The sequence below is a fragment of the Pelophylax lessonae genome (genome assembly GCF_965119305.1).
Source record: "Pelophylax lessonae genome assembly, chromosome: 3".
In the NCBI taxonomy this organism is placed as follows: Eukaryota; Metazoa; Chordata; class Amphibia; order Anura; family Ranidae; genus Pelophylax; species Pelophylax lessonae.
In genome coordinates this window covers 376,164,128-376,178,556 of record NC_138770.1, presented here as the reverse complement: position 1 = coordinate 376,178,556, position 14,429 = coordinate 376,164,128, and the positions used below count along the sequence as shown (strand labels likewise).

Genomic DNA, 14,429 nt, shown 5'->3' with positions numbered 1-14,429 from the left:
AGCCCCCTGTGAGCTTTGGACATTGGTGAGAACATGTCTTAAAACAGTAGTGTCTTGTGCTGCAGCAGTTAGTTTACCATCTATTGCTGCCAATTCTTGTTTCAGGAACAGCATGTGCCCCCTTATGACTGTTTCTGCTCTGCTCACCAACATCCTAAAGTCATCCTTAGTGGGCATAGTGTGAAGAAAGGACCAGAGGGCATGTACCCCTGGATTTGCTGAGGCCAGCCAGCTGGTTTTAGAGCAGGGCAAGGAAGCTGTACTCACTGTGGGATGTAGCTGCTCCCACAGAGTACAGGAGGCCACACAGCCTTAGGTTAGCATCGCAGCAGATGGAGTGGAGCTGCCATGCCTGCGTCCTGCCTGTCCTTAGTGGAATGTAAACACTCTGCTTCCCCATAGCTGGCGTCCAGGGACAGTGTAAAGTGTGGGAGGCAGGTAACTGATCGGGGGGAAAGGAGGCAAGGTGTGATCATCTTCCACCTTGTGGTGGTAGAAATAGAGGTAGAGGGGGAGGGACTTATCCACCCTTTTCCCTACCTCAGTCTAGCTCCGGAGGAGGGAGGGAGACCATATCATGATTATCCACCTCCATATAACAATAGTTATCAGGGTACACCAAATCAGAAATTCCTATAATTATGGCCCTCCTGTTAATTATAACCATAGGAATGTATATCCTCATCCGAGAGAGCCAGTCCCTGTTCAAAATAGACTTCAACCTCTGAAAGATGGAGATGGAGTAGACTATTCCCATTTTTTAGGGACTCCGGGCCTAATGAGGGAGGGGCCATTCCAATATACTCCCAGAGGAAAAAGAAAAGCACGAGAGGGAGGAGATCAGGAAGACGCTACCAACAGCAAAAGGTCCCGATAGGAGCGGGTATCTTTAACATTAGTGACTCAGATTTGTCTAGAGAGGAACTAAGGTCCTGGATAAGGGACTTAAGTTTGCCCCTGTGAGAAATCTGCAAAAATTTCATACTTTTATCAAGGTTCAGAAGTTCATAAGAACACTAAACATGAAAAAATATTTTTTGAGTAGACCAGGGGAGATATTGGCATTGCCCCAAGGAGGTAGTCATTCCAATCTCTCAAATAAATCTATTTTTAATCCCCTTGTTAAGATAAGCACCTTGTGGTGTCTAAAAACATGGTAGCAAAAGACCCGGAGGAACTGCAGATCACCACAAAAAGGTGCAAGACCCTGTTTATGTTAAGCGGGGGATAAAATCACTTGAACAGAAGCGTGATCTCGTTATCCATCCTGCTGACTAGGGGGGGGTGGGGGGGGGAGGGTTAGTTGTGATGTCCAAGTCCTATTACAAGGAGGAAATGGGACTGTGACGAGACCAATCTCGCCACTGGGCGTTGGAGAAGCCTGGTTGCTCGCCTCCTGCAATATGACTATGGACCCTCTCATCAGCCCAGGCTAAACGTAAACCCCGTGGCAATTTGACTGTGTTTGTGGCATCTGAGCGCTGTTGGAGCGCTCAGATCCAGGCTATCTGGGGATGGGTTGAATGTGGGGGTTCTGTTCAGTAGACTGGGAGTTATGCATTTTTGTGTCTTTTTGTGTTTCTTTAAACATGTGGCTAATGGAGCCTTGCCTCTCCTGGAAGCTAAAACGTATTCCTGTAAACTGTAAGGAACAGGAAGCCAACTCCTAATATGGGCATTACAGGAAGTTCTGAGGAGACGGGTGGTCTATTGACACGCAGAGTAATGTGTATTGAGGGCTCGTTAGGGAACCATTGTTCTGTGTCTGACTATTGTGTACATTGATTGCCCCCTGGGGCTTCTGTCTCCTTGAGTTGGTCAAAGCTATCTGACCAATCCCTGTTGACTCATTTTCAAGCCCTCATTTGCATATGCTGGAGAGGACCTTAGTGAGAACTGCAAGTACTTTACAATTGACCAATGGGAAAGCGGTTGTTGGGGGAAGGATGTTCCAATTTCTGTATAAAAGTGTGCTCTGTTCTTCCAATAAATGTTGTTCCTGTTTTACCCTCATCTCGGAGCTTTGTCTCGTTATTGGGGGAATCTGCTGCAGGGATTTCTATGGTCTTCCATACTCCCTTAGAGAATCACTAAACTCTTATAAGAGCTTGTGTAAGAGCTTGTTCGTGCTGCACTCTCTGGGGAAAGAGAGGTTCACCCACAGGAACCTGGGGCCTTGTCGTTGGTCCAGGGTGGGTAGGAGATGCCAAGACCCTAACCAAGCTGCGGCGGTTCGTGGAGTCTGAAGTGCTTACAGTGTCTGGTGGAGTGATTTGAGCCCTCGGGAAGCACTAGGAGCATCTGTCAACGGAGGTACCTGCTCAGGGGTGCCCTGTTCCGTAACAGGGACGGTTAGTGGGAGATCAGGACACCTATCAGCCTCTTAGAAAAGACCCGGTGTTTGACTTCCAGAAGGAGTTGCATATTCTTATTAAGAAAGGAAAGGACTTGAATATTCTAAATAAAAAGGAATCTCTGTTCCTTGACCCAGTTTCGTGCAGCACTCCCATTATTTACTTTCTCTCCAAGGTACACAAGGATGCTCTTCGACCTCCGGGGAGACCGATTGTTAATGGGATTGGGTTGGTCTCTGCACGTCTGGGTTAATACATAGACCACTTTTTGAAGCCACTAATTTATGACACTAAGGCCTATTTAAGAGATACTAGACATATCATCCAAATTTTGGAGAGGACTACAATACAGTCTGATATTTTTCTTGTGACTGCTGATGTAGGGTCACTCTACACCATTATCGGTCACGAGGACGCTATGGCATCAGTCCAGTGGGCATTGGAAGCCTCGACTTTGAGCAATGAACATCGGTCCTACCTATTGGACTGCCTTAATTTTTGTCTACATAAGAACTACTTTTGGTATGACCATCGTTTCTACCTTCAAAAGAAGGGAGTTGCGATGGGAGCCTGCTTTGCTCCCAGTGTGGCCAATTAATTTATGGCCCACTGGGAGGAAGCTGCGGTGTTCCATCATCATCCAGAAGAACTTGTCTGTTACCGAAGGTACATTAACGATGCTTGATTTGGAAGGGCGACATTGACGGTTTAAGATCGTTCATGAACCAGTTAAATTCCAATGACAGAAACATCGTCCTCTCCTGGAATATTGATCCATACAAGATTCTTGATTTGGAAATATTCAGGGAAGGTGATGCCATCAGGACTCGTAGCTACTTTAAGCCTAGGGAACGGATATGGCTACATTCCATTAAGTAGCTGCCATCATAAACTGTGGCTGTGTAACATTCCCAGAGGGCAATTTGTCCGATTAAAAAGAAATGGTTCCTCTGAAATTTATTTTTTGTCTCAATCAGCACAGTTGTCGGAAAAATTTCTACAGAAGGGTTATCAAAAAGCAGATCTGGATAAGGAAATATCACGAGTGGCTGGCCTTGACAGAACGTCGTCGGTGTCAGGGGCCACAAGGAAAAAATAGAACACCCAGGAATTTATGATGATTTTAGACTAGTGTACAGCATAAACAATTTGAGAGGATAGTGGCGAAACATTGGGATATCCTTCTAAGGGACAAGGATTTAGGTCCCTTCTTGCCTCCCCGTCCTCGTTTTATCTACAGGAAGGCCAGGGCGTTAAGAGATAAGTTAGCTCCTGGAGTGGTAGATCCTCTGGTTATGAAGGAAAAACTTTTTTCTTTCTTGTCAGGCCTTTATGCTTGTGGTCGATGCCAGGCGTGTGAACATTCTAGATGCAATCTTTAAGAAACGTAAGGAGTTCTCGGCATCTACCACTGGCAAGTCCTATCCAATACGGGAACTCATCACATGTCAGACGCAGGGGGTAGTCTACATGCCAGAGTGTGATTGTGGCCTCCAGTATGTGGGCAGAACCTCCAGGGCTCTACATGTCCATATTGGTGAACATGTGAGCAACATTAAAAAAGGCCTCAAGTCTCATAATGTGTCTAAACACTTCAGAATGTTCCATAATCGTGACCCTAGGGGTTTGTGTTTCTGGGGCATTGAGAAGGTTAATAGACACTGGAGAGGGGGACACTTCAGATTTTTGAGTCAGAGAGAATTCTATTGGATTTATGAGACAAAGGTTTCTTATCCGTCTGGCCTGAATGTAGAATTTGATTTAAATTGTTTTATTTCAGATAGGTGATTTTTCATTTGTGTCTTTTTTCTATTTATGTCTGGGTTTTGATTTAATATTTTACTTTTAATATTTGATGATTTTTTCTGTATTTGCATTTTTAATACGTTTTTAATATGTTTTTATTGTACAGTCTACATGTGTTTGATGTATTCTGTTAAAACAGCAACGGTTGATGTCATGTTTTTAGCATATATTTTAATATATCTGGATATACATTATATTTAACAGGTCTGTGACCTGGGAGCAGTATTAATTTTAAAAGCTACTATTTTAAAATATATTTTTTTGAATTATTGGTATCATTCCCTTTTGAGACATCCGTAGTGGATGTATTAAACATATTAAGCCACTAGATGTCCTCATCAGTGTACTTGGGATGAACGTACTGACATCATTGAGCAGTGTCTTGTTATATTAGAGCATTGGTGACTCCACCCCCGTTGACGAAGTCCCGTAGGACGTAACGCCGCGTATGGGAGGCGGAGTCACTTTCTCTGACGTCACCCGCTGCGGGCTCGAGTGTCTACTGGGCTGGCTGCCGTTGTGCAGTGCCCGCGGCGCTGCTTCACCCGATGGATGTTTTACTGCGCTCTTATGCCTTTTATGCAAGTGTGATTCTTTTTATTAAAACTTTATTATAGCATACAGTTTGCACTTAGAGGCTTTGTTTATTTCTTTCATACACATCATATGGAGCCTTTGCCCTAAATGACTCGAGTATAGGAGGTCAGCTGCTTTCTGAGTCCATTGGAGGAATTTGCAATACTGATTTGTTTGACCTGCTGGTGAAACAGGGGTCAAACCTTGAGGTGAGCGCATTGGTGTGCTTTTTGGTGAAGGGAATTCACTGATTGGATTCTGTGTGATCTACTTCTTCCAGCACCTTAAGCGGATTTAGGAGCCTTTGAGGACTCTCTGGGACTTTTTTTATACAATACATTCTATGGACAGTTCTCATTCTTCTGTCATAATACTGTTATAATATTTGTTATGTATTTCTATTGATTTGCGCTGCACCATTTTTTGCATTATAAGGTGTGATCAGCAGCAGGCTCACCTGTCTGTAGGAGTACTAGGGGCTGTGCTGAAATAGGGGGGAGCTCACATGGCTCTAGGGGATCCACTGCCAACTCCATCTTGCCAGCTATCAGAACAGAGGCTGCCAGCTATTTGCTTCAGAAAGCAGTCCATAGCTGTGGTGGGGAAGTGTTGCGGAAGCTTCTTAGGCCTCTTTTTTTGTCATCCCTTCCTGAAGGTATACTAGGGCTGGTAGGCGACTGCAGGGTAGAAAGTAGATGGGCGGGGGGGGGGGGGGGGGGGGTCGGCTACGGTGATAAGACCATGCCCCCAACTATACGTTTTTAGTCACGGTCACATGATGTATGTGAAAACATTCAGATAATTAAAGAGAATTAAATGAAGACCAAAACATACATGCACACAAACATCTCAACTTACCTTCAGGCCATATTTATGAGCCATGTCTAAAACATGTGGCACCAAATCATCAGAAGGGACACCACTGTCATCACTCATTTGCGGTGGATACCATGATAAAGATAGCACACCTGTAATCAATATTGATAAACACAGTTGATATTCAAAGCTACACAGATCGCCTGTAGAAACATTATATATATATATATATTAGTTCAAGGAGAATATGGGGTTGATTTACTAAAGGCAAATAAATTCTGCACTTTGAAACTGCAGTTGCACTTATTTTCCCAAGAGCTTAGTGAGCGTGGTAAAGCTTCACTTTGTAAAGAATACCCAATCAGATGCAAGGAAAATAACTAAACAGCATTTTGGCTTGTACATAATAGAATGGTGAAAAGCTAAGGGGAAAAGGAGTGCAACTGCACATTCAAAGTGCACAGTTCATTTGTCTTTAGTAAATCAACTCCTATACATTTTATATACACATATTTGAACTTTTGAATTTGAACAACGCAGTCCAGATAGTGAAGATCATTTTGTGTTCTCAAACAATGCATAGGTATCTATCTTTTATTCCATTTTCTGAAAATGAGAACTTTGGATTGATTCAAATATCTAAGAATTATCATCTTAGTTGCTATGATCAAAAAAAGTAACAAAGTTCGTACAGTACATCCTGGGGCCAAGCTTTGATATGTCAAGGTTAAATAGAACACACTCTGCTTGTAATTTCCATTGAAACTCCTTAAGAGAACATCAGTGGAGCGCTTTATCACCCAGTGACAAACAAAAAAAATATTTCTTGTAAAAAAACAGACATTACTGTACGACGTTGATATCCTTTTCTATATCTTTCCTTGCTGTAGGAAGGATTATACATTTCTCCTTTTTTTTTCTTTAGATGGCGGTGTGTAAATTCTGAAAGCAGAACCCATTCACATATGCAAGGTTTAGATTAGAAAGGTCATGGGTAGAAGAATGGGATTTTTGACTTACCGTAAAATCCATTTCTCTGATGTTCATTGACGGACACAGCTCCTGATCTTCTTAACCATTGGGTTATACTGCCCCCTACAGAAGTAGGACTCTAGGGAGAAAAAAAAAAAGTCCGGCTACGCCTATGGGGAGTCCCAGAGGGCATACTCCCTCTCTCTGCCATAGGTACCCAGTTTTGTTACAAGAAGTGTCAAAAGAAATACAACTCCACAGAGGGGTGGGTGCTGTGTCCATCAATAAAAATCAGAGAAATGGATTTTACGGTAAGTCAAAAATCTAATTTTTTCTTACTCGTTTATTGACGGACGCGGTTCCTGATCTTCCGAACCATTGGGACGTCTCAAAGCAGTGTTAAACATAAGGGGTGGGAACAGCAAAAAAAATTACCAAGACTAAACAGTAGCCAACTAGCTAATAGGAGCTCAACCAAAACAACTGGCGCCCATCTGAAAAAAACAATACATCCTCAGAGGACCAGGTCGTGTAAACAGCAGCCTGCAAAATTTTGCGGCCAAAGGAAGCATCCGCAGATGCCAACACATCCACCTTATAGAACTTTGTGAAAGTGTGCACCAACGACCAGGTGGTCGCCTTACATCGACTACGCCTGATGACGGAAGGCCCAGGAGGCACTGAGCGCCCGAGTAGAGAGTGTGCCTTAACAGGGGAAAGAGGAAATTGACCCTTGATGGAATAGACCTGGATCCCCATCTGTCTGATCCATTTGAAAATGGTCACAGAGGAAGGGGATAATCCTTTCTGAGGCCTATCCGTGAGCACAAATAGTGAGTTTGACTTCCTAAAAGACTCAGTAGCTGCCTGGCACACCCTAATTGCCTGGACCACATCCAAGGCATGCAAAGCAATTTCCTTTGGATGTTTTGGCCTGGGACACAGGGAAGGCAACAAAATTTCTTCATTCAAATGAAAATCCTAGACAACCTGATGAAGGAAGAACGGACAGGGGCGAAGAACCACCTCATCACCATGAACCAACAAGTAAGGTAAATGACAGGCTAACGCCACCAATTCCGACACCCTGCGAGCAGAGATGAAAGTCCCAAAAAGGCCACCTTCTGGGACAGCGTAAGCGGGAGAATCTCCCAAAGATTCTCAAGAGGAGGCTTCTGGAGGACCGAGCACACCAAATTGAGGTCCCTAGGTGGCAAAAGAGATTGCACTGGATGGGTCAAGTGCCTAACTCCCTGAAGAAATGTACACACCAAGGAGTACGTGGCCAAGGGCGGTTGAAAGAAGACCGATAAGGCCGACACCCAACCCTTCATAGTACTCAAGGCTCAACCCGCCGTTGAAGGAAGGTCAAGATACGAGCCACCGAAAAAGAGCCGAGGATAAACCCCAAGAGACTCACACCATGCAATGTACGTCTTGCATGTAAAATAGTAGATCTTCCTAGAAGTATATCTTCCTAGAAGTAGATTTCCTAGCTTAACAGCGTTGGAATCACCGACTCAGACATACCTCTATCCATCAGCACCTAGCGTTCAACAGTAAGGCCGTCAAAGCCAACGACTGTAAAGCAGGATGGAAGATTGGTCCTTGGGACAGCAGATCCCCCCTGAGAGGAATCTTCCAAGAAACGTCGCTGACCAGCCGCACCAGATCGGCGTACCAAGCCGGTGAGGCCAGTCCAGGGCCACTAAGATGACTGGAATACCTTCTGCCTCGATCCTATGTAGAAAGCTTGGCAGAAGCTTGAGAGGCACGAAGGTGTAAATCAGACAATACTGACCCCATTGGGACACCAGCGCATCTGTGGCATCCACCAGAGGATCCCGTGACCAAGCACAAACCGCTGCACCTTTCTGTTGAGCCGGGACGCCAACAGATCCACCTCGGGAATGCCCCATCAAAGAGACAACTGATGAAACCCCTCCGGATGAAGGGACCACTCCCCTTGGTCCAACGCCTACCGACTGAGGTAATCCGCCTGCCAGTTTTCCACCCCGGGAATGCGTACGGCAGGGAGGGCCGGAACGAACCGTTCTGCCCACCGTATGGTGCTTTTCCACTACATGGAACCGAACGGTACGGCTCGCTTAAACAGTACCACCTCAGTTGTGGTTCCAAGAGGGCCGTACCGGTACCATATCCCACAATCCTTTGCATGCAGCCTTGACTTTTTGTCACTACTAGCTACTGATTGGTCAGAGAATTGTTATCCCACCCACTTACTTTAGTACTACTTTAGTGGAACAGCAAACCGTACCAAACTGTTCCAACACCGTACCATGTGGTACCATGCAGTGGAAAACCAAACCAGGCCAAGCAGGGCCAAGTGGAGCCCAGCCGGTACTTGCAATGGAAAAGTGCCATTAGAATGCTGGCTACCCTCAGAGCAGTTAGGACATTTTTTGTGCCCCCCTGGTGATTGACATAAGCCACGGCCATGGCACTGTCCCGTTGAATGTGCACTGGACATCCCTGAAGACAATCCGTCCAATGTTCCAGGCCCAATCTGATCGCTCAGAGTTCCAAGACATTGATAGGAGTCTGGACTCTACCAGTGTTCAGATCCCCTGAGCAGAATTTTTGCTGAGGACCCCTCCCCACCCGTACGGGCTGGTATCAGTGGTGAAACCTGTCCAATATAAGGGGAGGAAGGATTTGCCCAGCCGAAGCACAAAGCCACCATATCAGGAACTCTTTGGTTCCCTGCCACAGCCGGATCTGATTGCCCAGAGACTGCAGATTCTTGCCCCATTTGGCCAGAATCTCCCTTTGCAGGGACCTCGTATGGAACTGTGCAAAACGGAATTGCCTCGAAGGTAGACACCATCAGGCTCAGCACCTGCATGCAAGACCAGAGGGATGACCATCTGCTTGACAGCAGGAGACGAACTGCCGCCTGCAGATTCTGGAGTTTGTCTAGAGGAAGGAGCACTCTGGCTAAGGACCAGAGTCAGACGCAGATAGTCCAGCTTTGTGGATGGAACCAGGAGCAGACTTCTGAAAACTCAGAATCCAGCCAAACTTCCTCAAGAACATATGGTGGTTTCCAGTTTTTCCACCAGAGCAGTAGGAGTTTCGGCTCGCAGGAGGAGGTCATCCAAGTAGCCCAGTACCACGATCCTCCATTGGCGTAACAATTCTAGCACCGGGGCCAACACTTTCGGGAAGACCCGAGGAGCAGAGGTGAGACCAAAGGGTAATGCCACAAACTGATAATGCTCCTCTTCCACGGCGAAGCGGAGGAATCACTGGAGACCGACACATATTGGAATGTGAAGGTAAGCGTCCTTGATGTCGATGGAGGCAAGAAAATCCCAGATGAAGGGAAGCCACGACCGTGCGGAATGGACTCCATACTGAACTTCTGCATCCGCATAAAGCAGTTCAGCGCCATAAGGTCCAGAATTGGATGCACCTTGCCTTCCTCCCTGGGGACAGTAAACAGGTTTGAGTAAAACCCCTGAAAACTTTCCAAAGTCGAAACCGAGACCATCGAACAAAGGTCTTGCACCGCCCCAAAAAGAGCCCGGGAACAGTCGCACGTTAGAAGGAAGTGTCAAGTGAGTGTAGCGGAGTACCAGAGGGTGAGAAGGTAGGAGTTAGGAAGCCAGGAAACAGCCACACAGGACAGACTTTAATTACTAAATCCCCATTAGATTGATTAGTAGGTACAATGCCCGGCGGGTGTGGAGATGCGACTCGGTGTACATCTTGTGGTATCAGGGTTCATACACATTTTCACCAATGAAATTACATGACTTTTCCATGACTTCACGTAAATATTCATGACCTAATGTTTCATGAAATGTCATATATATATATATATATATATATATATATATATATATATAATCAAAGTGTCAGGCACTGGTATTTATTTAGGTTTTTTCTTTTATCCGTCCATTTTTATAGATAGATATAAAAATAAATAAACGGGAGGATCAAAAAAAAAAAAAAAAAAAGCTATATTATATATATACATATATATACACACACACACACACACACACACACACACACACACATACATATACACACACACACACACGTATATATATATATATATATATTATATATACATACACACACACACACACATATATACATATATACACTGTATATATCTAATATATCTACACATATCTATATCAGGAAATACCGCCATGGCTAACAGAAGATAGACTTAGAACTAAACTAGGGAAACTTAACATAAATAAATCACCGGGACCGGATGGCTTACACCCGAGGGTTCTTAAAGAGCTCAGCCAGGTGATTGCCAGACCATTATTCTTGATCTTTAAGGATAGTTTACAGACGGGTATGGTGCCAGCTGAAAAAAAGTCAACGTGGTACCAATATTTAAAAAGGGTCTGAGATATATCCCGGGTAACTATAGGCCGGTCAGCCTAACATCAGTAGTATGCAAGATTTTGGAGGGAATGTTAAGAGACCACATACAAGACTTTAGTAATGAAAACTATTAGTAGTAATCAGCATGGATTCATGAAAAATCGTTTTTGCCAAACCAATCTATTAACCTTCTATGATGAAGTGAGCTGCCACCTAGATAAAGGTAAGCCTGTGGATGTGGTGTACCTGGACTTCGCAAAGGCATTTGACACCGTTCCCCACAAACGCTTACTGTTCAAACTAAGGAAGGTAGGTATGGACCATAAGGTGAGTACCTGGATAGAGAGCTGGCTCCAGGGGAGGCTGCAAAGGGTGGTGATTAATGGGGAGTACTCAGATCGGGCGGGTGTGGAAAGCGGGGTTCCCCAGAGTTCTGTCCTGGAGCCAATCCTGTTCAATTTATTCATAAATGATCTAGAGGAGGGGATAGAGAGTAAAATTTCAGTATTTGCAGATAATACTAAACTAAGCATGCCAATATCTTCTGGGCAGCATGTGGAAACCTTACAAGTGGACCTGAACAAAATTATGGGGTGGGCAACTACATGGCAGATGAGGTTTAATGTTGAAAAATTTAAAGTAATGCAGCTGGGTGCCAAAAACCAGAAAGCAAGCTACTCACTGGGGGGGGGGGGGGAACCTCTGGGTGAGTCTAGGATGGAAAAGGACCTGGGGGTACTGGTAGACAACAGGCTTGGCAGTGGCATGCAATGCCAAGCCGCTGCAAGCAAAGCCAACAGAATACTGGGATGTATTAAAAAGGGGATTCACTGCAGAAATAAAGAGATTATTCTTCCACTCTACAAGACTCTGGTCCGGCCACATCTGGAGTATGCTGTCCAGTTCTGGGCACCGGTCCTCAGGAAGGATGTGCTGGAACTGGAGAAAGTCCAGAGAAGGGCAACAAAAATAATTAGGAGAATGGAGGACATCAGCTATGAGAAAAGACTGCAAGCACTGAACATATTCTCTCTGGAGAAGAGATGATTGAGGGGGGATATGATATCAATGTACAAATTTTGTACTGGCAACCCTAGCATATGGAAAAACCTATTCAGAGAAAGGAAATACAACAAGACACGTGGCCACTCACTAAAACTAGAGGAAAGGCGGTTTAACCTTAAAATACGCAGAGGGTTCTTCACTGTAAGAGCAGTAAGGATGTGGAATTCTCTTCCGCAGTCGTATCAGCAGGGAGCATTGAGCAGTTTCAAAAAACTATTAGAATATAACCTTAAGGGCACCTTAAAGACCACAACATACAGGGGTATACAATGTGCAGTTAACAACACACACACACACACACACACACACACACACACACACACACACACACACACACACACACACACACACACACACACACATCATAGGTTGAACTGGATGGACTGATGTATTTTTTCAACCTCACTAACTATGCAACTATGCAAGGAAGAACCTTACTGGAGGATAAGAAGGAAACTTGATCTTGTACCTGGATCAAATGATCTCATGGACCCACTTGTCTTGTACCAGGGGAGTCCACGGGTCCAGGAAACAGCAAAGACGTCACCCCCACCCCAGATACTCGTTACGCGCACCTTCATGCTGAAGGGGGACTTGTCCGCGGGTCTGGAGAAGCCCTCTCGACTTGTCAGACCAAGTTCGCTTGGATCCTCCAGAGGAGGCCCCGAAGGGCTCCAATCCCTTGTCAGTCAATCCTGAGGGATGAAAAAAATTGATTTTTGTAAGAACTTACCGTAAAATCCTTTTCTCTGAAGTTCATAGACAGACACAGCTCCATCTTCTTTAGACCAATGGGTTATGCTCCTCCAATCAGGAATAGGTACGAGACAGGAAAAGAGTTTAACCATGCCTATGGGGCTGTCCCTGCAGGCATAACCCCGCACACTCTGCTATCAGGAATCCGTTTAGTTGCAAGCAGTGTTTAGAATACAAAAAAAAAAATAAACGCATTCACTCAAAAGTAGAGGGGCGGGTGCTGCGTCTGTCAATAAACTTCAGAGAAAAGGATTTTACAGTAAGTTCTTACAAAATCCATTTTTCTATCGTTCGACAGACGCAGCTCCATCTTCTTTAGACCAATGGGATGTCTCAAAGCAGTACAATCATGATGGGTGGGAAGACAATGCAAGAAGACGTAATTCCCCAAAGGCTAAACCTAGCCAATCAGGTAACATGGAGCTCAACCAGGAACAACTGGAGCTCACCATGAAAAAAAAAACATAAACCTTTAAAAGAGAAACAAAAAAAGGATTCTCTTTAAATAGCAGCCTTGCGGCCAAAGGAAGCATCTGAAGATGCCAACACATCTACTTTGTAGAATTTTGTGAACGTATGCACAGACGACCAAGTTGCCACCTTGCAAACTTACAGCACTGATGCCTGATGGCGAAAAGCCCAAGAGGCACTCAGCGCTCTAGTAGAATGCACCTCCACTGAGAAAGGAGGAACCTGACCCTTCAGTGAATAAGCCTGAACTACCGTCTGCCTGATCCACTGTCTGCCAGATCCATCTGGATATGGTCGCAGCAGACGCAGTCAATCCTTTACGAGGTCCTTCGGTAAGAACGAAAAGAGCGTCCGATTTTCTAAAAGACTCAGTGGCCTCCAGGTAAACCCTGATCGCTCGTACCACAGCCAAAGAATGCAATGCCATTTCCTTGGAATGCTTGGGCTTAGGACAAAGTGAAGGCAGCACAATATCTTCATTCAAATGAAAATCAGAAACCACCTTAGGAAGAAACGAGTGATTAGGTTGGAGTACCACTTTATCTCTGTGGTCCACCAGATAAGGTGAGCAGCAGGAAAACGCCGCCAATTCAGATACTCTGCGGGCAGAAGTAATAGCCACCAAAAAGGCAACCTTCTGAGACAAGGCAAGCAGAGAATCTCCCCAATGTTCTCAAAGGGTGGTTTTTAAAGAACAGAATACCAAACTCACATCCCACGGTAGCGGGTATCGCGTCGGGGGAGCCATATGGCCAAACCCCTGAAAAAAGTGTGAATAAGGCCCTTGCGTAGCTAAAGGGAATTGGAAAAACACAGCCAGAGCCGACACTTGGCATTTGAAAGTGACCAAAGCCAACCGCTGTTCAACACATTTTTGAAGAAAAGTCAAAACCCTAGCCACAAGAGAACAAGCTAGGGTGTACCATCAATGATTCACACCATGAAATGTACGATTTTCACATACGATAATAGATCTTCCTGGCCTTCAGTAGTGTAGGAATCACTGAATCAGAAAGACCTCTATCCTTCCATACCTGGCTTTCAACAGTCACGCCGTTAAAGCCAGCGACTGTAAAGCAGGATGGAAGATCGGTCCTTGAGACAGCAGATCTTCCCTGAGAAGAAGTCTCCAGGGAGCATCGGCAACCAACTTTATCAGGTCTGCGTAGCAAGACCGGCGAGGCCAGTCTGGGGCCACCAGAATGACCGGAACCCCTTCCACTTCTATCCTGTGAAGAAGCC

The 14,429-nt window shown here is 45.0% G+C and overlaps 1 protein-coding gene across 1 annotated transcript in view; it reads right to left on the bottom strand.

The window, feature by feature from the left end:
- Positions 1-14,429, bottom strand: part of MANEA (mannosidase endo-alpha) — a 79,069-nt gene that overhangs the window by 20,066 nt on the left and 44,574 nt on the right. The window contains exon 3 of the mRNA XM_082248827.1: positions 5,595-5,704. Within this exon, the coding sequence (XP_082104953.1) occupies positions 5,595-5,704 (110 nt within the window). The remainder of the gene's footprint in view (positions 1-5,594; positions 5,705-14,429) is intronic.